Source organism: Thalia democratica, chromosome 6, assembly GCF_965202585.1.
Source record: "Thalia democratica chromosome 6, ktThaDemo2.hap1.1, whole genome shotgun sequence".
Classification (NCBI taxonomy): Eukaryota; Metazoa; Chordata; class Thaliacea; order Salpida; family Salpidae; genus Thalia; species Thalia democratica.
The window spans coordinates 17876368-17899593 of record NC_139170.1 but is presented as its reverse complement, the minus strand read 5'-3'; the positions used below and the strand labels follow the sequence as shown (position 1 = coordinate 17899593).

The 23226-nt window shown below is 25.1% G+C and overlaps 1 protein-coding gene across 1 annotated transcript; it reads right to left on the bottom strand.

Annotated features, from left to right (window-relative positions):
• Window positions 1-2358: 2358 nt before the first annotated feature.
• Window positions 2359-13319, bottom strand: LOC145838267 (dimethyladenosine transferase 1, mitochondrial-like). Its single transcript, XM_082945831.1, has 8 exons — window positions 13273-13319; window positions 12580-12718; window positions 12310-12467; window positions 9512-9620; window positions 9000-9154; window positions 8471-8590; window positions 3285-3412; window positions 2359-2713 (listed from the first exon to the last, which is right to left on the bottom strand). The coding sequence occupies exons 1-8, from the start codon at window positions 13300-13302 to the stop codon at window positions 2473-2475; spliced, it is 1080 nt and encodes a 359-aa protein (XP_082801957.1). The 5' UTR covers window positions 13303-13319; the 3' UTR covers window positions 2359-2472.
• Between the last annotated feature and the right edge of the window lie 9907 nt (window positions 13320-23226).

Below are 23226 nucleotides of genomic sequence, written 5' to 3'. Positions count from 1 at the left end.
TTTGGTTCAAAAAGATGTTGCTTGTAGTTTCTGTTTGTAAAATATTTTTGAATAAAAACATAAATAAACTATTTGTAAAACTTCTAGCACTGAAGCACTATAAGCCAGGTCTGTAGTAGTACAAACTAATATTTTATTAAATCAAAGTTTCTTAATTCATTAACTATTATTTTACAGAAGCAGAACCAACAGATTCCACAAAATTACTGTGAATTAAACCATTCACTATACGCTTCACAGTAAACAATAATTGTCCTTTCTTAAATGTTATTTATAAGTTAATCAACATCTTCAACCCGCTGTTTTATTGTATGAAAAAAGTCACATGTTAGTATTTTTATTTTAAACTTACATAAAACTTTGCTTAAGCGACAGTTTTTCTTCTTTCTAAAAGTAGCGTTGCTAATAAAAGCGATATTTTCAATGAGAAAGAATATTTTTGTCAAGACGAGGAAAATTTATAAAGCAGTAATTTTATTGATAGAAAAAAACAGTGAACGTCTGAGCTGTGAATAAATAATAGCTGTTAAGCTGGAAAATATAAATAAAAAGGACACGAATGAGATTGAAAGTTTTAATGTTCCCTTTTTGAAACATAAAGTGAGAGAGACAATGAGAGGACCTGTGTAGATGAATTTAAAAGATGTTACACTCTATTAATAGAACATCTTCTGTCGAGAGTTTGTGTTGTTTTTTGAGGTAAGAGTTGATGAAACAGATAGAAGTAGCGTGAGTCATTACGAAAAACTTATTTTGTATGGTTACAATGACACGTGTATAAGTAAAGCTAACTTTGCAAAAATTAATGAGTTTTATAGTATATAAAAGATTGTAGAAAGTGATTATGAATTGTTTGAATTTTTTTTTCAAATACAATGAACAGCTTAAGTGTTTAAAACTAATAAAATTTCAAAAACAATTATTCTTGTGATGTTTATAGTATATTTTTACCTTGATGTGGATTTAGTACAACACTTTATTTTAGAATTTATTTGTGTATAATATTCAAAAAATTCAAACTAACACTAGCAAAGTATGAAAATTGTTTTATCTGAAATTAGTTTATATACAAATCAAAATGTATTCTAAAAAATGGTTAAAATCAAAACAAAACTGTCTATGAAAATAAAGAATTTAAAATAGTGATCTACTGGATTCAGAAAATGAGGATTCAACCGGATAAAAAAAATTTAGAATCCAGAGGAATTTTAAAAACTAGGATCTGTAAATTTGTAGCTATACGCTAAACAGTTTTTTTGTAAAGTTTTTTATTTTAAATGAATGCCTAAAACAGCTTGTGCTAAAAAAATCCAAATGTAAAATTTAACTTTGCTATTTCTAAATTCCCATTAGTAAAGCTTTCTCTGGATATGCTTATTTATAATGTAATGAGTTCCGCAAAAGTCTATGTCAAATAAATCTCGCTTGTTATGAACGAAAATACTGCCATATCTGGTCCACCGACATAATAAATTGCCTAACTTTTTTATAGAACATCAGAAAAGTGTACTAAAACTGATGTAGTTAGGATAAATAAAATCATTATAAATCAAAAAACTACATTTAAAAAAGTATTGGAAAGTCATATGATGAATAACGAAAAATAACTATAAATTGATTAATCAATAAGCCTTTTTTAAATCTATGGTTTGGTATACCATTAAAGAGCAATTAAAAAGTTACCTTTTTTATCTTCAAACATTTGTAAACCAACAATATACATCAATTACAACTTTCAAAAGTACTGATACAGGGAGTTTGTTTAGGCTCGATAGTTTACCTGTATCTTTTTAGAGAACGTTTTGCTTTAAAACTAGTGTGGTTGTTTCTTTAAATAAAGAATAGTTAAAAAAAACTGTTGCTCGTTTTAAATAATTGGATCCCGGTCTACTTTTAAATAACATAAAGAAACATAAAACTTTTCAAACTTGAATTTTCTTAACCAAAACATTTTATTGACAATTTCAATGTATTTTAAAACACGTTATACTATATCAAAAACTTCTTTATAGTTTTTAAAATAATAAGTTTATAATTTTTAATCTTTTAATTTAATTGGAAATAAATAATTTCCTCTACTATTATAAATTAACTTTAAGATACAAAATCGAAGACTTTACAAAAAATGAAAATAGTGAAATGCATTATGTAGATAAAACTAAAAATCAGAGTGTTAAAAGCTTTTGTTTTGAGTTTATATCAAGTATTTAAATACAACCATCATAAAACTCTTCTAAAAATTGTTTAAGTTTTAGATAATTTAGAAAATCTATTTTTAAAAAACATTATTTAACCAAAACATACAGTCTTAAGATTCTAACATTTTCAAACATATAAGTTAAAAGAAAAGTACCGACTCGAAAATAAAAAGAGACGTTTAAACTCTTTTGTGAAATATTAAAAGAATTATATTTAAAAAACTTTCTCTATACTAAATTCTATTATAATTTCCTATCAGTTCTTAAAAACATATCACCGCAAAGCGGCATCATCTAAAGGTTCACCATTTTCATCAAAATATTTGAGCCAAGGTTTTGCCGAGTATGTGTCAACTAGCCTCAGTTGGGGAATTTCCGATGCAATTTCCTCGAAAGCTAGGCAGAGATCAACAAATTGATCGTTTTCCAAAGTGGATGCTGCCTTCTTTGTGTCAAGAGAGGTGAGTTTCAAGAATCTATTGACGAGGTCTGTGCGTTTTGGAGGAAATAGACTTCTGAAATAAAGTTAAAACATTTATTTATAAAGTTCTTAATGGTCAAAAAGCGGTGAAAATTACTTACACTACAGCAGAAAACTTTTAAATATATGTCATTTTCACACGTTGCAAATCTTTTCAAGTATTTAAATTAAGAATTTAAAATTTAATACATTTTGCCATTGTAAATATTAAATTTCAGTAGGTTTTTTTATACTAAATGAAAAAAATAACCAATTAGTTTTTTGATGGAAAAAATATACACACTTTTTGCTAAGAATCTATAAAAAAAGTTAGTTTAGATTTTGTTTCCCTAAAACTAAAAGGTTTATTTTTTTTCAACACGAATTATAACTGTACTAATTTTATAATAGGTAAAATAAGTTAATAATAGTAAGATAAAACAAGTTTTATGATAAAAATACTTTAACATTACTAAAAAATCTAATTTTATTTATTCTAAAAAAAAACTTTTAATTAGCATTTTAAACTGATTTTTAGTTTAGAATAACTTTACATTATCGAATATATAAAAACATTTTTAAAGCTTCAATCTAAATATTACTATGTTATTACAGATTAGACCAACTTAACACCGTGGACGCATGGTCGGTTTCTGTTGTGCATGATGTGCTTGACCACGTGATCTACTTTACTGAATGATAAATCAACGGAAGGTTTAATCTTCGGTATGAGCTTCACGACAGCAACGTTAACCTGAAAGAAATAAAACTTAAGTTCAACAAAAATTTTAATGTAGTTCAGGGGCGTGTCTACACTTTTTTCAAATGGGGGTCACAATTTTTTTTCTCAATTTGCCGCTTAAGTACGCATTTCTTAGGTATGCACTGCCAGGTAAGTACGCAACATTTAGCCGAAAACTCTGTGTTTAGAATGCTTTTTTCTGCTAAGAAATTTAAAAAAAGACATATAAGTAGTAATAGAAAAATACAATATTTTTTAATTTAATATACTGTATTAAATTTAGACAAATTAAAACTAAAAGAACCAGGAAAAAGTTATGAACTTACAAATTGTATATCAAAATTCAAATATGTTATTTAAAACAAAATATTACAGACATAACTAACTTACTCAATAAAAAAATAACTTTTTTATCTGGAAACAATATTATAAAATAATTAAAAATAGAATAAATTTTTATGAGAAGAATTTCAATTTCGAATTAAATTTTAGTATAAATGGAGTTCTTACAAATTTTTCTTTTAAACTTTAAACTCTTTACAATTATATATCTATTTAAAAAAAAATATTTTTTTCAAGTAATTTTATCTATAAAAATTGAAATTTCACTAAAAAAAATGTTTGGACTTGTACAATTAAATTAAAATATCTTTAGTTTTATTTAAATGTTTTCCTGATGGTGCAGGGATTCTATTGATGGTTTTGAAATCTCTTTGAGTTGAAAATTTCAAAAAATCAAGAATCAATTTTGTGGCCAACAGATATACATAAATAAAACAACTTAAATAAAAATATTAAAATACCATTAAATGATAAAAGAATAAATTGATAGGTGGTGTAGTTGTCTGAAGATGATTTTAAAATCTCTGAATTGAACTTTTCTAGGTTTAAACCCAGTTGGTTGACCCATAAACAAATAATATAAATGTTCAAGTACAAACACAACATTATTATATAACAAAATAACACAAAAGCTTTACACAACATTATTATATACAATTAACTAAGTAAAATAAAACTTTAGTGATTATATTGGACTTTTTTTAAGTAAAATTGTACTTACTAGTTCAAAAACAATACTTAATCAACAAATATATACACTAATTAACAATTTAGAATGAGAAAATAAGAGCATCTTAGTAAAAAGTTTCTTAGAAAAAAAAAGCCACTTCAAAACTTTTACCTATTATGACGTCACAATTAAATTTTTTTTTTAAATCTAATTCAGCTGGGCAAAAACGAGCATTTTTTGTTAGGGAAACTTTTTAATCTTTCAGTGTTATAAATTCAACATTCATTATTCAAAGTTTATCAAATAACCAAAACAAAATCAATAAACAACGTTTTTAGTGATATTCTAAGAATCTTTTTTTCTTTTTTTTTTTTTTTCAGGGGGTTCACAGGAAACCAGTCAAAACACACCCCTGATGTAGTTTCAAAACAAACTATTTAAAAACTTAAATATTTTAGAGTATTGAAAGTTGTACAGTTACTGAGTTTAAAAACTTTTTTTTGATTAGAATTATGACTTATCTAGTAAAATAGTGATATATACAAATACTAAACTAAAAAAACAATGACATAAATTATCAAAAAAATAAACTAGTACTCTCTTTTGTTACAAGTTTGAAACAAAGATTTTTTTAAATACTCAGATGATTAGTACTAAAGCTGATTAATAAAAGTGAGTATGTAATGATTTGATACAAGTAGACAACTAGTTATTTTGTTTACAAAAGTAAAAACCCTGTATAAAAAATTACTTCCTGAGAAATCTTAACTTATTTTATGCTTTTTCTTTGCGTCAATCATAAAAAAACTAAATGATAAAACCATTATTGAAGAATATTTATTTGCTTTTTATTTGTCAACAATGAGCAATATGTTACAGAAACGAATATAAATAGTAGCATAATACAGTACTTAATTTATTTAAAGCCTTTTCAAAGCGTCATTCGGACAAATAAACTAAGTTATTAATTATTATGTCTTTAATAAAAATTTATATATTTATTAATTTATTAATAATTAACAATAAAACAATATAAAAACTTATACATACTTGGTAATATGACAATTCAAATTTGGAAAATTCAAGTTCTTTAAATTTTTTTTAATATTTAGAAATTGAGTCGTTGGAATTTGAATTGTCTGAATTTGACCTTATACTTTACATAGTTTATCATCCTTATCAGTTTAATAAGAAAAAAATAAATCTTTAGTTAAAGATATAATGAAAGAGATTACTTAAGAATGAAATAAGTAAAATAATACTAAGACAAAATTGAATTAAGACAAATTTAATAACAGTTTTATGGACTCAAATTGTAAAGAAATGTTAAATAATATTTTATTTTAAACAAAGTTGTGACAAATCACAATATAAATAAAACCTTTAAAATCATTAAATCATCAAAAAAATTATACTAAATTCTTTCTAGTTTATCAGTAATTTTTACTAACAGCAGCAACTGAATAATTAGCAGTAAAAATTCAGGCTTACAAACGTTAAGTTTATGTTTTAAACTTATTCAGCAGTATCATCTTTAAAAAGGTGATTGTAAGCAGCAATAACCATTGAATAAAAATTATTACAAACATTAACATATTACTTTAATTATATTACAACAAGCTAAAATAACTTTGTTACAGTTTATTTAACTCTTAAAGTTAACTGTCTGTATTTTCATCATAAATTTTTAAATATTATATGTTTTGGTTTTAAGAAAACAAATAAAGAGATCTCAACTACTAGAGGAGAAATAATGAATTTATTCTTTTAAGAATTTATTTTACAAATTAGTTTTTTATTTAATTGTTTAAATGCTATTTTCCATGACTGTTACATATCTTTTTAGATTTATTTAAGCACTGACGAGGTCTTTGACCGAAACTTAGTCTGTAAAATAAACTCTTGAAACAATAAATTCATAAGATTTAAAATTAAAAACCAAACAAAAAATAATATGTTTTTTTTTTGGGAACGGGTCTAAATTGTACGGAGACAAAATTGTACAAGGTTACTAAATTGCAGGAGGGGACTAAATTGCACGAGTGCACAAAATTACACGAAGCCAGATTTGCACGAGTGCACAAAATTGCACGAAGACGATTTTGCACCAAGGGTCAATTTTTAACGAGTTAAATTTTTGCTAAAGAGTAAAAAAATACAGAAAAAAAACAATAATTTAGTAAAAAAATAAAGTTCTTGACCGAGGGTAGGGGTTGGGGGTAACAGTGACAGTAAACATAAAAAAAAAACTAAAAAAAAATTTAATAAAAAATGAAAAAAGCTACCAACCGAGGGTAAGGGTTAGGGGTAACAGTGATAGTAACAAAAAAAACCTAAACTAAAAAAAATAACTAATTAAATTGATGAAAAAATAAAACGAAAAATTAACCCGTGCAAAATTGTCTGCTCGTGCAAAAGTGATCCTTCTTGCAAAGTTATTTTCGTGCAATTTTATCTTCGTGCAATTTTAACCTCTCGTGCAAAAGTATCTTCGTGCAATTTTGTGCACTCGTGCAATTTTGTCCCCTCGTGCAATTTTGTACGCTCGTGCAATTTAGTCAGCTACCCGTTTTTTTTACAGTAAAACTAATTGTTTTAAACAAAAAACTAGCGAAAACAAGTACTAAATTAGCTATTAATAGCGATTAATGATATTATAAATTAAATCAATTAAGTTCAAAGCTTTACAAAAACCTAGCCAGAGATTTATTTAAATCTTTAAACTAGCCTGAGTAAGCCTAAATTTTTCTAAAAATCTCAAGAAAAAAAAAACTAGTCTGATTTTTGAGATAGTTCGAGTGTATGGTAACTAATAAAACTGCTAAAATAGGTGTTACGATAACTTTCTTACATAACTAATTTTTTGAATTATAAAAATTTTAAATCCTTAAAATTTAAAAATTAAAAAAATAAACTGTACTACTCTTATTTAAAATTTTTTATAAGCAACATCAGTTCTCAGAACAACAAATAAAAAAAAAATAATAGCTTTATATTAGTACCACGCATCAGGTGTAAAAGTATAAGATGCTTCTGAAGCTAATTTGTACTTCTGAAATATTAAAGTATTAAAAATTATTGCATAAAACTTTCAGGTATCTCATGCTTATATTTCAAAGATAAACAACACTTTAAAACAAATGAACCTGATATTGACAGGCCTTACACTAATACGGTTGAGCAATGACTACTGAAACAATTCTTTTAAAAAATTAAATTGCGTTCCAAAAAAAAAAAAATTTTTATAACAATTTAAACTTGAAAATATAAATAATTTTTGTTAATGATGCTGATAGATGACTTTTAAACTTGCACAATGAAGCACAACTACGAGAAAGGTACAGAATAATAATATAGAAAAGAATAAATAAGTCTCGAAATTATCAGAAGTACCTAAAACTCTAAGAATACAACGAGCTTCACGTGTTTTAAATTTAACATAATTTTTTTGAGCTGATTTTCACATATCAAATTTTGGTGACAAGTTATTTTTCCAGTAAAACTTTATTTTAAGTTAGCAACTTTAAAATTTAATTAACTTTACAGAAAATTTTCTAGTTAAAAAATTTATTAATGACAATTTAAAAAACTGCTTTATTTAAGTTGTACTAAGTTTTTAAGGAGATAAAACATTTGTAGAAACCAAAAATGAAATAACTGTACCATATAATAAATCAAAAATGTAATCAGATATTTAATTAAAAGAATATCAGTATTTTAGATATACTTTTTAGTAACTTTACAAATGCAGATAAATAGGAACTTTTGAAAAACTCATAAGTAAACAACTTTTAATTTTTATCTTAATTTTTTGACAAAACAAGTCATAAATACTATCTACCTGCTAGTTCGAACAAAAACTTTATATACGAAAATAAACAAATTAATTTAAATGAAATTACTAATTGGAGTTTTATTTAATTTTTTTAATATTTACTAAAAACATTGAATACAAACTAAAACAATTGATAATTTTATATCTATAATTTTACTACCAAACTAACTTAAGGACTTTAACACAATAAACTCTGTATTTAGTTTGATAATACAAAAGTAACCTTAGGGGCAGGTACAAATGAGCCACCGCTGATAGTGAAACAATAATCAACATCACAGTAAAACTGAGTTGCTACAGAAATTCTACATCTTTGTTTGTCGCCTGGCTTCGCTATTAATCTCTGAATAAATTGTTTTTATATACAAACATTTGTTTATTAAGTTTTTTAATTGTAAATTGTTCCTTCACGTAACATTAAAAGTAACTGCAGTGTTAAAAAAACGTAAATTTTTCATTTTAATTTTTAATGGCTGACTGCAAAAAAAGAGTTAGGTTATTTTTTAACAAGTTTAATTTTTAGAAACAAAAAAAAAAGATATACTTAAAGTAATTTTTTAACTTCAAAAAAGTTGTATTTCATTCTTTAAAATTACCTACCAAACGAATACATTTATGGTATCAGAATCATAAAAAAACATTTTTAACATGTTTTAACTTCAAAAAAAAATTATAATTGATTTAATTCAATTCATTTATCTTGACAGTTTAATTTAAAAAACTTAAATAGAGCATAGTTAAACTCATTAAACCTCTCCAACTTCATGTTGAAAAGTGAACGTTAATGGTATTCTGCCGAATTCAAAAACATTTTTCTGCTCTGAAATGTCACTAAGGAAGCGAAATAGAAGTGGAAGGGAAATATTGAAAGGTAGGTTTCCGCAAATATGAAATGGTGGTAGATCATCTATAAAAAATAACTTTAATAATTTTCTTTTGTAAACAACTTTATTCATTGGGTATATATTTAAACATAAAAAAAACACATTATTCAAGTCCAACTTTACTTCAGTAAAGTTAGGTTTTAAAGTTCATTAATTTCTAAATACAAACTAATATTTAACTTTTATCAATTTTCTAAACTTTTATACAATAAAACTGTTTTATTAAAAAAAGTTTTATTCTATTTTTCACAAAAAAAACATAGATTATGAAATATTTTTCTTTCTTTCCTAGAACTAAAACTTTCATTTTATATTTTTGAGTTATCAATGTTAATTAACTAAGTGTTTTATTGGTTAATGAGAATCAAGATGAAACTAACCACTAGTCCATGTTTGTGATAAACTTTTAGGAAATGCTCTTTGTAATTCAAATTTTAGAATGTCACCATGGACTATTTGAAGCTTATCATCACTTACGCTTGATAGATACTAAAAATGAGTGTATTTAAAATTTTAGTTATAAAAATTTGAAACAACTATGATTTTAAAAAATATATATATATATCAATTAGTAGAAATATAAGCAAAATATTGTTACCACAAAAAATATCAAGCACTATTTTTTATTTAGCTTTGTATATTTATACTCATACTAATTCAAAAAAATGGAAGACTTTTATGTTTTTTAGTAAATGTGATTTTCTTTATTAGTTCAAATAGCTGAAATAAAATTTGAATCAAAATGTTTGAAACAGTTTCTAAATTATAATACTTATTTTAAAAAATAAACTTTTAAAATTGCCACGAAAATACTTTTAAATATTGATACTTAAAAAAATTGGTTTTTAAGCAATATACAAAAGACATTCAGTGCAAAATTTAAATATACTTCACGCTATTTTCATCAGTGGATACATAGCAATAAATTGACTTATATAATAACAGTATTGATCATAATCTCTTCAAATTGAAATTTTCAGCACAACTCTGATTGTTCACCAAATGCTCCACAAAAGCAAATATTTTTATTGCATTCATAATTTTAATAGAATTCTTTTTCTTTTTTAGCTAAATTTTAAAGCTTGTCAATGCATGCAGGTATACATTTTATGACCCTTTTTCTTCAGCTGTCTAGTTGTTAGACCAATATGGCTATTGTCGCAATAGCATTTGGATTTGTAAACAACCATGCTTTTATTAAATGTGGGTATCTGGTCTTTGCCTTCAGGTGTTAACATAGGACTAGAGGTAAAAACTACTGTGGATTTTTCAGCTGAAAAAGTAGAACTTATTAATTGCTTAATATTCTCAATTATATAAACAGATCTTTTATTTATTTATTGAATTTCCAGGTGATTACATATTTTTCAAGTCTAATTTCCTTACCTCTTTTTAAACCATTTAGCTGAGACCTTGTTGTATAGGAATGGATATCCTCCTGAGTTAGTATGTAGAAGTATTATATCTCACCTAAATGGTTTAAAAGTGAAATTGGATCAGAAAAATGTGTAATCCTTTTGAAAATTCCATAAATAAATAAAAGATCTGTTTATTTAAAGAAGGATATTAAGCAACTAATAAGTTCAACTTTTTCAATTGCAAACCCCAAAGTAGTTTTTATCCAAATCCTATGTTGATACCTGAAGGCAAAGACCATATACACACATTTAATAAAAGCATAGTTAAATACCAATCCAAATGCTATTGCGACAATAGCTATATTGGTCTTACAACTAGACAGCTGAAGAAAAAGGGTCATAAAATATATACCTGCGTGCATTGATAAGCTTTTAAATTTAGCTGAAAAAGAAAAAGATTTCTATTAAAATTATGAATGCAAAAAAATATTTGCTTTTGCGGAGCATTTGGTTAACAATCAGAGTTGTGCTGAAAATTTCAATTCGGAGAGATTTAAGGTAATTCAAAGTTGTTATAACGCGTTTGACTTAGTTGAAATGGAAACTATATGTACCTTAAACAGAAAACCTATCCTTTGTAGGCAAAAAGAATTTGACTATAGTGTTGCTTTATTTGCTTAATGCTCTTTTTTGTGATTATATGTTTGTATTTAATAATCTTTAATAATTAGTATTTTAATTAGTTTTGTGTAATTGACTTTCTATGTAATTAATATTTATTTATCATGATCAATAATGTTACTGTATAAGATAAATTTATCTTTTATTTATTGATATGTATCCACTGATGAAAATGGCATGAAATATATTCGGATTTTGCACTGAGTGTCTTTTGATTATTGTTCTAAATTAATTTCAACTTCAAATATTTGTATTGTTAAAAAAGTTATTTTCATTTAAAAAGATATCAATGATAGATCAAGATACAGGTTGACATATTTTACTACAAAATAGTGGCTTCAGTCATTTAAAACTAACATAATTAAAATACAATTCCTTGAGTTAACCTTGAAAAAACCATAGACACAAAATTTCTAACTAATCACATATTTTTTAAACCATCATTAGCAAAAAAACTATATAAAAATATATTGAATGCCAAAATTAAATAAGTCTTCTAATACAACCAAAATTTTAAACTAAAATATTAACATTATCCTGAGTTAACCGAAGTGTCCTGAGTGTATTTAAAACAACTCTACTTTAAATAGAAATAATTTTCATAAACTGATACCATGAATTAAGTTAACTTTTAAAAATGTAGGAAATGGCTTAAAAGATTTTATCTATTTGATTTTAAGTTTTTTTATAGCTAATTATTTTAAAGTTAATTAAAGCTTCAAATAACTTAAAAGTTAAAAAAAACTATGCTATTAATGCTAAACATAAATTAGCTTTCATATAAATACTGATAGAATTGTATTTGTATACAAACTAAACTCTTAATATAAAAATTTTTATAGCAATAAGTTAAATGTTTTTATGACTATAAAATATTGTATTTTTGATATAGCTAAAAAATTAAATCTTAAAGCAAATATAATTTATTTCATTAAAATTCTTGTAATTGTAAATAAAAAAAAAACTAACTTAACTAAGTATACAACCTTTATTTTTCTACTACAAATTTAATAGAAAATTGTTTCAAATATTTAATACTTACTTTACAAAAGTTATACTCATATAGAACAAAAATTTAATTTTATAAGCTTATTTGTCTACTCTTTATAACCATCAATTTAATTAAAATGATAAACAACCTTTAACATAGGTAAGAAACGATAGTCTTTTTCAATTACAACTAGTTTTTTAGGGTTTCGTTGTATTATGGACCTTGATATTCCTCCTGGTCCAGGTCCAATTTCACAAACGTACTGGTCATCAAGATTTCCTCTTTTCATGTTTGCCACAAACCTATCTAAAAAAATCTAGCCTATTTCAAAGTTAACAACATTGACTAACTTAAACTTTTTACAATGTAATTCTATATTTAAATTTTAGAATTTAAAAACTAAAACACAAAAACTTACTTAGAATTTTATGGTCATAGAGAAAATTTTGTGACAAGTTTTTAGCAGCTTTTACTTGATATAACTTAACAAGTTCTGGTACAGTTGGTAGTGGTGGTATACTTTTTGCTTTTGTTTCAAAAATAGCTGAAGTTGGAAACTACAAATAAATAGTTTATTAAAAATCATAATTTTTACCGATTCAAATACAATAACAATTAATGTACTAACAACTTTTATAGATGTACAAGTAATTGAAAAAAAGATCTTACTTTATTACTATAAAACATTTTTTCTATGGCAAAGCATGAAGATTAACCTAGTGTTTATTTTAAAACTTTTGCTAAAATTGATTAACTTTAAATCTTTAGAAGTCAAATTTTCTCAAAGTAAAACGATTAAAATATATTTTCACAGTAGATTAAAAAATTTTGAATTTTTTAGTATTTATTATTATAAAATACTGCTGTAGGAAAATTATATAGTTTACATATAATTTTACATTTATTTAAAAAATTTTATTATAGTTTTATACAATATTTAAAAAAATATACCTTTTAGTCATTTAGATCTGAATAAAATTAATTAGTTACTTCAAATATTTAATTAAAACATTAAAAAGTTAAACAATTGTTCAGACTACTAAATATTTAATTTAAACTATGAAAAAAAATATACACAATTTAGGTAATACCACATTAAACAATCACTTACTTTAAATAGTTTAAATTTTGTCAATCTCATTGTGTGCTCTATATTAGTTTACTGCAAAATATTTTAGTTTTATAATTTATTTTAGTGAATAAATAGGCAATGCATATTTGGTTATGGTAAATTTATTACAAATATACCTTTAGTTTTTTTTTTTTTTGCTTTCTTTTTTGCTTCATATTTTTATTACTTATAAATTTTAAATTTCAATGAAAAATTACTCAGATAATTATAACGATTTAGTTTAAAAAACGACTAGCTTCAAAATTTTAATAAACTAATATAGTATTTTTTTTGACTAGATGTTATTATAAAGAAAAGGTTGGCATATATTTAGCATGAAAACAACTTGTTCAAAACAAGCAAAATTGATTTTTTTTTAATTATAATTATTTTCAAATGTGGTCATAACTTAATTTCTTTTTTGTTAACTAATGTATTTTTCATGACAACTTTGATTATGAAAAGCTAACTAAACTTTTAAGTGTACATTTTAAAAATAATGGGGTCAGCTAATACCCATTCTAACAAATAGAATCCCAAAAGGTATATTCTAGTAAATCTGGCTTATACTTATAAAAATTTACAAACCATGCAGTTTTGTGTGTGATTTTTAAAAGCTTTGTATAATAATAAAATAATTTAAGTATTTAAAATTTTAGACTATAAAAAAGTAAAATTTTGTATTAGTAAATCCAATGTTTTTAAAAGTATCACTGAACATATTAATTTTTAAGTATTGGAGGGATAATTCAATCCTTATTTTAGCGTTTAATCGTATTGGAAATACTAATACAATTTCTGATGAAAACTCAGTGAGAAAAATTCTTAAGTTCTCACTTGTTTGTGATACTTTTAATTAAGGTGCAGTTCAAGAACTAAATACTTTAAGCATTTGTCTACCTTTTATCTAAACCACAAAATTTTAATCTAGTTAATTACTTTATAAGTTGTGCTTAAAAAAAAAAAAAGAAAAGTTAATTTAGTATTTATTTGATTCCGAGTAATTATACATGTTCAAGGATTGTCACTCTTTGACATCCTAGTATGAGTGACTAAAAACTAGTTTAAGTATATGAGAACTTGAAAATTAGTAATATGAACCAGTAACTGATAAAAAATACAGTTCAATAAGCTTAAGTACTTAAAAATGCTAACTGATCACAAAGAGACTTAGAAAAAACACAGTTTAAGTAATAAATTTAAAAAAAGTCTGAGATTTAGGAAAAAGATCAAAACTAGCCTGATTGAGTCCAAGTTTTTATAAAACGTTTAAACTAGCTTGAGTTGGCCTGAGTTAGCTTGAGTTATACTGAATAGTCTGAGTGTGTAGCAACCCTAATATTCATAAGAAATATTTGCTCAATAAGTTTTTATAAGACTAGCTTACATACAAAACACTATAAAACATTTTAATAACAAATGTAATGGCTTAAAAAAAAATTAAGCCAATACTATTTGACTTCTAACACAAACAATTGTTAACAATAATAAATAATAACTATGAAGTTGTTATTTTATTTGTTAATTTTTAGATATTTAACTGTAAAACATTAAAGAAACAGTTAAGATTGCACAAATAAAATTTATTTTCTTAAATTGTGCAAAAAGTTTATTTCTTAAGAGCAAAGAGTAAGTAATAATATTTTTCACTAAAAAAATATCTGTAAATTATTTTTTAAAGCTGCACTTTTTTATAAACTGTTAAGTTCTTAGTTTATATTTTTAATAATTCTAGTGTTAAAAGCAGATTAAGCATGAAATTAGTTGAAAAAATTAAACACAGATTTTTTTTTTACAGTCACAGTAACTAAGGAATAACATCATAGACAATTTCAGATTATCAGAAAAAATTTGCATGATATAAATTTATACCAAGTTACTATGCTTAGTTTCTCGCAAAAGGGGTTTTAACCTTTGTGAATGTTTTTGCATTTTAAAGAAGTTATAATGTATAATGAACGGTATGTAGTACATACTACATACCAGTGGCGTAGCGTGGTATTTTGGTCAGGGATGCACAAGTTTTTTTCTTAAAAAATCCCCTAAATTAAAACTTATGGGCCGCAAGTTTTTCGGGGTCAATTTTCTCGTAAATTAAAAAAATTACTAAAAATCTATCTCCTAATTCATTTTTTAAGCAATCTTCTTCAAATTTTAAAAAATGTTCCTTACATTACAAGAAAAAAATTTACTTATGAATTTAGATCATTAAAATAGATATAAAATTTTATAAAAAAAATAGTGTTTTTTTTTCAAAAAAAAAAATTTTACTACAATTTTTTTAATTCACAAGTAATATTTTTTGTTATTGTATAAAGATTAAACTGTTAAAGTTTGAAGAAGATTGCTTGAAAAATGTATTAGGAGATAGAGTTTAAACAAACTAGTCTTTTTCGCTGTTTTAGTTTTCCCTTCCAATAGGGAACCTATTATGCGGCCCGATTTTGACTGGTCATACCTCAAAAAATAATTTGATTTTTTTAAAACAACAAAAAGCATCTTAAAGCTTAAAAAAAACTAAAAGATAAGATCAACTTCTACAAAACATGGTTTACCCCCCCCCCCCCCCCCCTATAGCCTTAAACTACAAATAAATAGTCAGCTAAGTATAACAATTAATACCTCAAAACATTTTTCTCTGTGTAATTTCTAAATAATGTTCAATATCTATTTTATATAAGCAAAAAAGAATTGTATTAAACTCAAACTAACTCATACTTTTAGTTTGTTGCAGCTTTTAATATACTGTTTTAATCTTATATATAGAAATGTTAAATCTTCAGTATGAAAATTGAAAGTTTTAAATTTTATGTAGAAGAAATCTAAAGCGCTAGTTTTTTTTAACTTCTACATTTTTACCTATATTACAATATAAAACTGTAAAAATAAATCTTAACAAATGAAGAAGATTTATAATATAAACAAAATAAAAAATAAAAATTTCATACAACTTAAACTGCAGTCTCGAGTAATAGCAATATCTGATGTTGGTCTGCTATTTCTTTTGAACTTCAGATAGTTTTACTATCTGACATATTTTTAGACTTGCAGTATTCCATACAATATCATTTTGCATATTTTTTAAAATAATATACTAAAAATTAATAAAAACAAGTGTTTACTTTTTCTTTAGTATAATAAAACATATTTTACAAAAAAAAACAAAAAACAATTAATTTTGAAGATATCAGGATTGCCTTGCCACTCTTCGAGTCAAAATAATTGTCCTGAGTTAGTTTTTTATGTCATGTGTCATCATAAGCATTTTAATTCTTTTAAAGAAACTTTATTGTTTTTAAACTTATAGAAACTAGGCTTTATAACAAAGCTTTTAAAACCACTAAATCTACCCTGAGTTAAAAAAAAAAACAAATCTTTCCTTAGTCAGCCTGAATTAAAAATACTTAAAACATTCTGAGTTATACTGACCTTTACTGAGACAAACTGAAGTTTTCAAAACTTCATAAAATCCTGAGTTATCCTGAGTGTGTGGAAAGATTTTACTAAATGTTTTTGATACAAAACAAAATGTTTAAAAAATAATTTTTTTTAGGTCAACTTTTTCAATGCTTTTAAAAATTCACAAGAAATATAACTTTTCACTTATCTTAAAATAAGTTTTTCTATGATTATTAGGGAATTGCATTTTTTAAATACTACAAACAGTTGGTAGAATAATTTTTTTTAAATACCATTTAAAATTTGATTTAAAACTAAATAAATTTAAATTCACATCATGAAAATTCCTTTAGTTACATCATGAATTAATCTATAATGTCTTTTAGACTAAAAATTGATTGTAAAAATTTTGTTTTACAAGTTGCTATAAATTGATTCATGATGTGACTAAAGAATTTTTAAAATAACTTGCTACAATTTTTTTTTAATTTTTAAACTTTATGGCTGATAGAATAACAAAGTTTGATTTGTTTCTTATCTTAAGAAAAAAGAAACTACTTTTAATAAAAATTTTAAGTTTAGATAATTTAAACAATACTTTTTATATCGTAAGATTAAAACTGTAATCACAGTATGAACTGTTTGTTTATTGTTTATTTGTTTATTTTAATTTATTATTTTATTATTTTTTTTTTTTCTTTTTTTTGTTTATTTTCTTTTAAATTATGTTGTTAATATTTTTTATTCTTATTATCAATTTATTTTTATTTTATTAGCAGTTGTTTATTGCTATTTTTACTACAATTTGTTTATTCTTGAATCATTATCACTATAAAACAGGTTATACTTCATGGTTTGTTAACAAAATGTTAGCATTTGTCCTTGTAAAAAAATCTGTCATAAGGTTATACTACTGCGGTGCACTAACTAGTTGCGTACTGTTTGAGTCTAAATTCTTATGTAGTTAATGAAGTTATAAAATGTTTCCTTATGGAGTTTTTCATCAACATCGGTGCGCATTTGCAATTACGCACCGAATCAGTATACTGGGTAATTTCCCTAACTTGTCACTAATTTGTATTCAAAATTTCGTTTTACTTTTCAAATACTAGAAAAACATAGTTGAAAAAAGACAAATTAAGCAGAAAAATAAACAATAAAGGTTAAAGATATTGCATTTTTTTTTACTTCTTTTTTTTATTTTTTGGGTGGCTATCATGCGCCAGCGTCCCTCCCCACGCTACGCCCCTGCTACATACTATGTACTATGTAGATTTTAGAATGTAGGTACTAGGTAGTCTGCTTTTTTAAACTAAAATCGGACAGCTTTTGATAAATTGACAATTTATAACAAAAAATTTAAAGTATCGAAAAGACTGTTTAAACTATTTACTCAAAAATACTTTGGAAGAGATATTTGGTTTATTGGAAAATATTTTGAATTCTACTTATTCAAATAGAATGTAATTAATTCTAATTGAAATTTATTTTTATAAAATTTTTTGAATATATATTCTTGAATAAATAACAAAAATAAGTAACAAAAACACTTTGTACTATGTTTTTAAAAAACAACTTAACTTTAAACTGCTTACATCTGTTTCAACGCTTAAGCACTTCTTCGAAACAAAAATAAAGCTTTAATGATGAATACTTTTTTTTTTAGTTACGAAAATAAATATTGTGATTTGTGATGTATCAAAAAAAACTTAACTAAATTTAGTTAACCTATTTTAAAAACACTTTCTGTACGACTGTACACTTTTAAGTTTTGTTTTGTGTTGTTTGTTATTATTTTTAGTCTATTTTGCTTGTGTTTTGGAATATTGATTTTTAGTTTTTTCTTTAAGTTAAAGTATATATTTTAGTTATGGAGACAGGGTTGTTGTCATTCTTTTTTCTTGTTTAGTCGTAATTCTTTTTTAATTTTCTTGATTTCATATTTTTTTAAGCTACACAAGTTGCATGTTTTGTTGTTTTAGGTTTTGTTTTAGTTCGGCAGAATATCTTCTACTTGAAATTATAGTCTTTGTTTGTGTTTTTGAGTTTCTATATGTAATTTGATAGTTTATTGATTCAATGACTCTTCAGTTGATTGTTGAAACTTGCCTTATAATTCTAGTATCTATTCTAAAATGTTTTAGTAGTTAAGATTGCGTAAAATTTTGTTATGTTAACTGTATTTATTGTGGCTTGATAAAATAGGTTGCTTGCTAAGCTTACTAACTATGTAGCTTGTAGTTTTACGAAATCGAAAAAATAAAAAAAGAATAAGCACTAAAGAAAAGAATAAGAACTACCCTGCCTTCATAACTTAATAAGTACTTAAAAAACAAAACAAAAAATAAAACTTTAGCTACTACATTTAACTAAATAAATCTAAACCAATCAAAATATTCAATTTAACTTTTTATCAATTATAAGAATAAAGTCAATTTAGCACTACTTTCCAAAATCTTTATATAGTTTATATATGTTTATATATGTTTATATATAGTTTATATAAGTTTATATATGTTTTAAAACTTTATTTGTTAACGTATATTAATAAAAAAAAAAAAAAATAAAATAAAAAAAAATAATAAAAAAACAAATGTTTAAGCACTGCTTTGGTTTATTACCGGTTTCGGTGGGCCTTAGCCGACCTTTTCAAATAATTTCAAAACAGTAAATAACATTTAGACATTGGCAGTAATGTGAATCTGAACTCATTGATGCGTAAAAAATAAATAAACATTAACTATTCAAATTTTAATGAAAAATGCATAATTAGGTGAACTAAATATTGGTATTAATTAATGAATAAAAATAAAAGAAATCAAAAAACTAAATGCAGTAATATAAACGGAAACACAACAAATTCTTAACAAAATTCTGAAAAAACTAACGGATGATTAAAATGCTAAAAATATTTAAATTATTAGGTTTTAGACTCATTCCAATAGAATAATAAAAATTTGTTTCTGTGCCTGCAAGAGCTCATTACTTCTGATCTTTTGTTAATACAGTTCTTATCTGCTTGCAGGATCTTTAATGCTTCTTTCAAGCACAACCTGCACGTCTCGATTCTCGGTCTTGATTCATATTCTTTTTCCAGTATTGTCCAAGTCAATTCATAATTCTTATTTTCGTTCTTCAATGCGTGGATGTATTTTGATAGCTCAGTTGCTTGTTTGTATTGAATATAATTTTTATCTTCTGGGTTGCTGTTTATTGTCGTCCTGTGGGTTGCCACTCTTTTTTTAAATTGGTTGGCGCTTAGACCAATATATGATTTAGTTGCATTGTCAGTTTTTACTGTGGCTTGGTATATGACATTTTTTGCTCTACAGTTACCGCCTTTCAAAGGACATTTCTCTTTGTTTCTGCAGTTACATGTTTCATCTTCATCATTCTTGTTGCAGTTTGTGAGCTTCTTGTTATGATTCTTTATGATTGTCTCAATGTTTGGCAAACAGCTGTAACTTAATTTGATGTTGTTCTTATTCAAGTATTTTTTGAATTTACTGTCTACTCCGAAGTATTTGTTTATTATTTGGAGAAATTTCTTGCCAATGTTTGTTTTTATTGATTTGCAGTATGGTGGATTAAACCATATTATTTTTCTTTTTCTTTTTCTAGGCTGTTTCTTTTCATCATCTTCATCTTTGAACTTTATTTTGTGATTATAGCCACTTAACTTTATTGCGTCATTGTAATCTTTACTTATTTCATTGAATAGATTTTCATTGCTAGAATTTTTGGAAAGTCTTTCTTCTATCATTTTTGGGATTTGTTTCAGTATTGCTGGAGGGTGGTTGGACTTTGAATTAATATATATAATTTTGCTGTTTTCTTTTCTATATGGTTGGAATGTGTGGTTGTATAGATTGAAGCTTAAGTCTAGATAGTTAATTTTACGTGAAGGATTTTCAATATCTAACTTTATTCCCATTTCTTTTGATATGTTGTGCATGGATTTTTTAATTTTCTCTATATCAACATTACTTTTGTTTTTTTCTATGACCATTAAGCCATCGTCGCGGTACAATCCTGTTGTTAGGTTTGGGAGCGCATTCCTGAGTTTATGTAGTATATAGAGACCTACTAGTTCGCATATTTCCGCTCCATGCTTACCTCCCATGGTGATGTCGAAAAGTTCATTCTCTTCTGTGTTACTCTTTCTTTTTACCCATACTTCTTCTTTGTTATGTAATACAGATTTAGATGCGTTTAAGATGATCTTAATTTCTTGTTCGCTTACTTTTGTACTTTCTTTTGCAAAAGCTAAGGCTTTACTTAATAGCTTTTCTGATATAGATGGGTAAAACTCCACAATGTCAAACTTCATGAACTTGTATTTGTGTTTTTTTAGTTTTTTGTACCAGTTTAAGACTTCTTGGGAACTTCGCCACTGTAGGTATTTGGTTGATTTTCTTAATACATTGTTGATTCTGTCAATTATACATTTGCTAATTTGACCTATGTCTGAATAGCTAGGATTTATTAATCTTGTTTTGGGATTGCTGGCGAAATCCTTTTTGTGGTCTTTTAGCGTTATATAGCATTGTTGCTTAGGTAAGTGGTTTACTAATTTCTTTTCAAGTTTTAGATTTGTTACTATTTCTTTGGCTTCTTTGTTTATCTCATTCATAACTGTTTTGTCACTTTTTTTATATGATTTTCGGATCGATTTTAGTAATAGGCTGTCGTATTCTAATTTAGGAATCTTGTAGTAGTTGTTTGTCTTGTCGGCTGGTACTATTAGGCTTTTGGTTTTGCCTATTTGTCTTAAGTCTTTTTGAAGCTCTTGTTGGAATTTGTCTTTAGATTTTCTAAATTTAACTTGATTAATTAGATCGAACATTTCATTTTCAAAATTCTTGAGTTCTTCAGGTTGCTTAGGTGTGAATTTTGATTTGAAACCATATGTCTCTTTATTTTCTATCATGTCTGTGTTATCTTCATCATTGGTGCAGAAGTAAAGTTTGATTCTAATTCGTCTACAGAAACTTCTAATTTTTTCCATTAACTTTATTTTGTATTCTATCTTATTGCATAAAGGAATGTTCTTAGTTGAATAATTAAAATTCAGCTTTTCATATGCTGCCATTGTCACTTTGTGTCAATTGAAGGTGGCTCAACTATTATTAGGGGCCTTGCTGTATTATTGCCTTGCTGTGTATTATTGTATTATTAGGGGCCTTGCTGTGTTAACGTATATTAAAAAAATCTTGCTAGAAATCTTACTTACACAGATATCTATAAAGAACAAACTTATAAAACTTACTAATTACTACAGTCTTACAAGACATTCAAAAAAAATCTTATATGTAAATACTGAAATGTTCACCGATTTATACAATTTATACGTTAATGAAAACAGTTTGAGAAAAACAGCATAGTTTTTAGATTTTATAACTAGGAGTTAAGATTTGTGAAAAATTATCAACCAACAAACTTACATACTTACAAGACGTAAACTAACAAATAAGGTGCAATATAGTTTTTGTTTTCTTAAGTTGTCGTGTAGTTAGTTCTTTATTTATTGTAGATGGTGCGAAACATCTTAAACTTGTTTGATGATGGCCGAAATAAATTCTGCTTAAAACTGATTAAACGAGCGTAGATTAAAATCTTACTATAAGCTGACAATGCCTTAGACTAGGGGTGGAAATAATTGACGGGCCGGATCCAAAAAGAATAGTCCTCAGCAGGCCGGAGCATTTCGAGTAAGTGATTTACCGGATTCAGTTGAAGCGTTTTTTAGATCCGGATCCTAATTTGAAAATATTATCCGGATCCGGCTTAATACTAATTTTAAACAAAGATCCGAATCCGAATGGTAACTAATTCCAAAAGATTTGGATCCGGTCGGATGCTAATTGATCGGATATTTCAGAACTTTGAATCAATTTATTAATTACCAAGGTTCTCAAGTATGAAACTTTATGTTAATTTTTATTAATTACTCACAATTCTATGTCTGTTATAACTCTGGACCGAATTAATACTAGTTAGTCGTATAAAAACAATAATTTACTTACTAAAAGTTACTCGAGCCTAATACTTCAAGCTGAAACATAAAAAAATTGTTAACTATTCGAAATTGTCTAATTTTGTCAATCCTTGGCTGGAGTTTACATTAATAATATTATTAAGAAGTTAACTAACATTACAATATTAAACTACTATCTTTTAATTTAAATAAACTAATAAAGATTCATTACATAGTTTTGCACGTGAAAAAGAAACGAAACAACAAATAAATCTGATATAACTGTTTTACTATAAAAAGAAAAAAAAAGCTAAAAGATGCCGATGAAACACTTAAGGTTGATAAGTATATTAAAGTTGTTTAAATCTAGTTGCATGAGGGTTTGGGAAAATCTGCAATTGCACTAGAATACTGATTAGGTTTGAAATTAGCTTATCCTTGTTGATGTTTTTGGTCGGAAATGTTTGTATACAAAAGTATGAAGTCTAGAACAAAACAACAAGCTTCATTGTTATCTTTTGAAGTTGACAAACTTTGGCTTTTTAAATAATACATAAAATCTATCTAAAATTTAATAA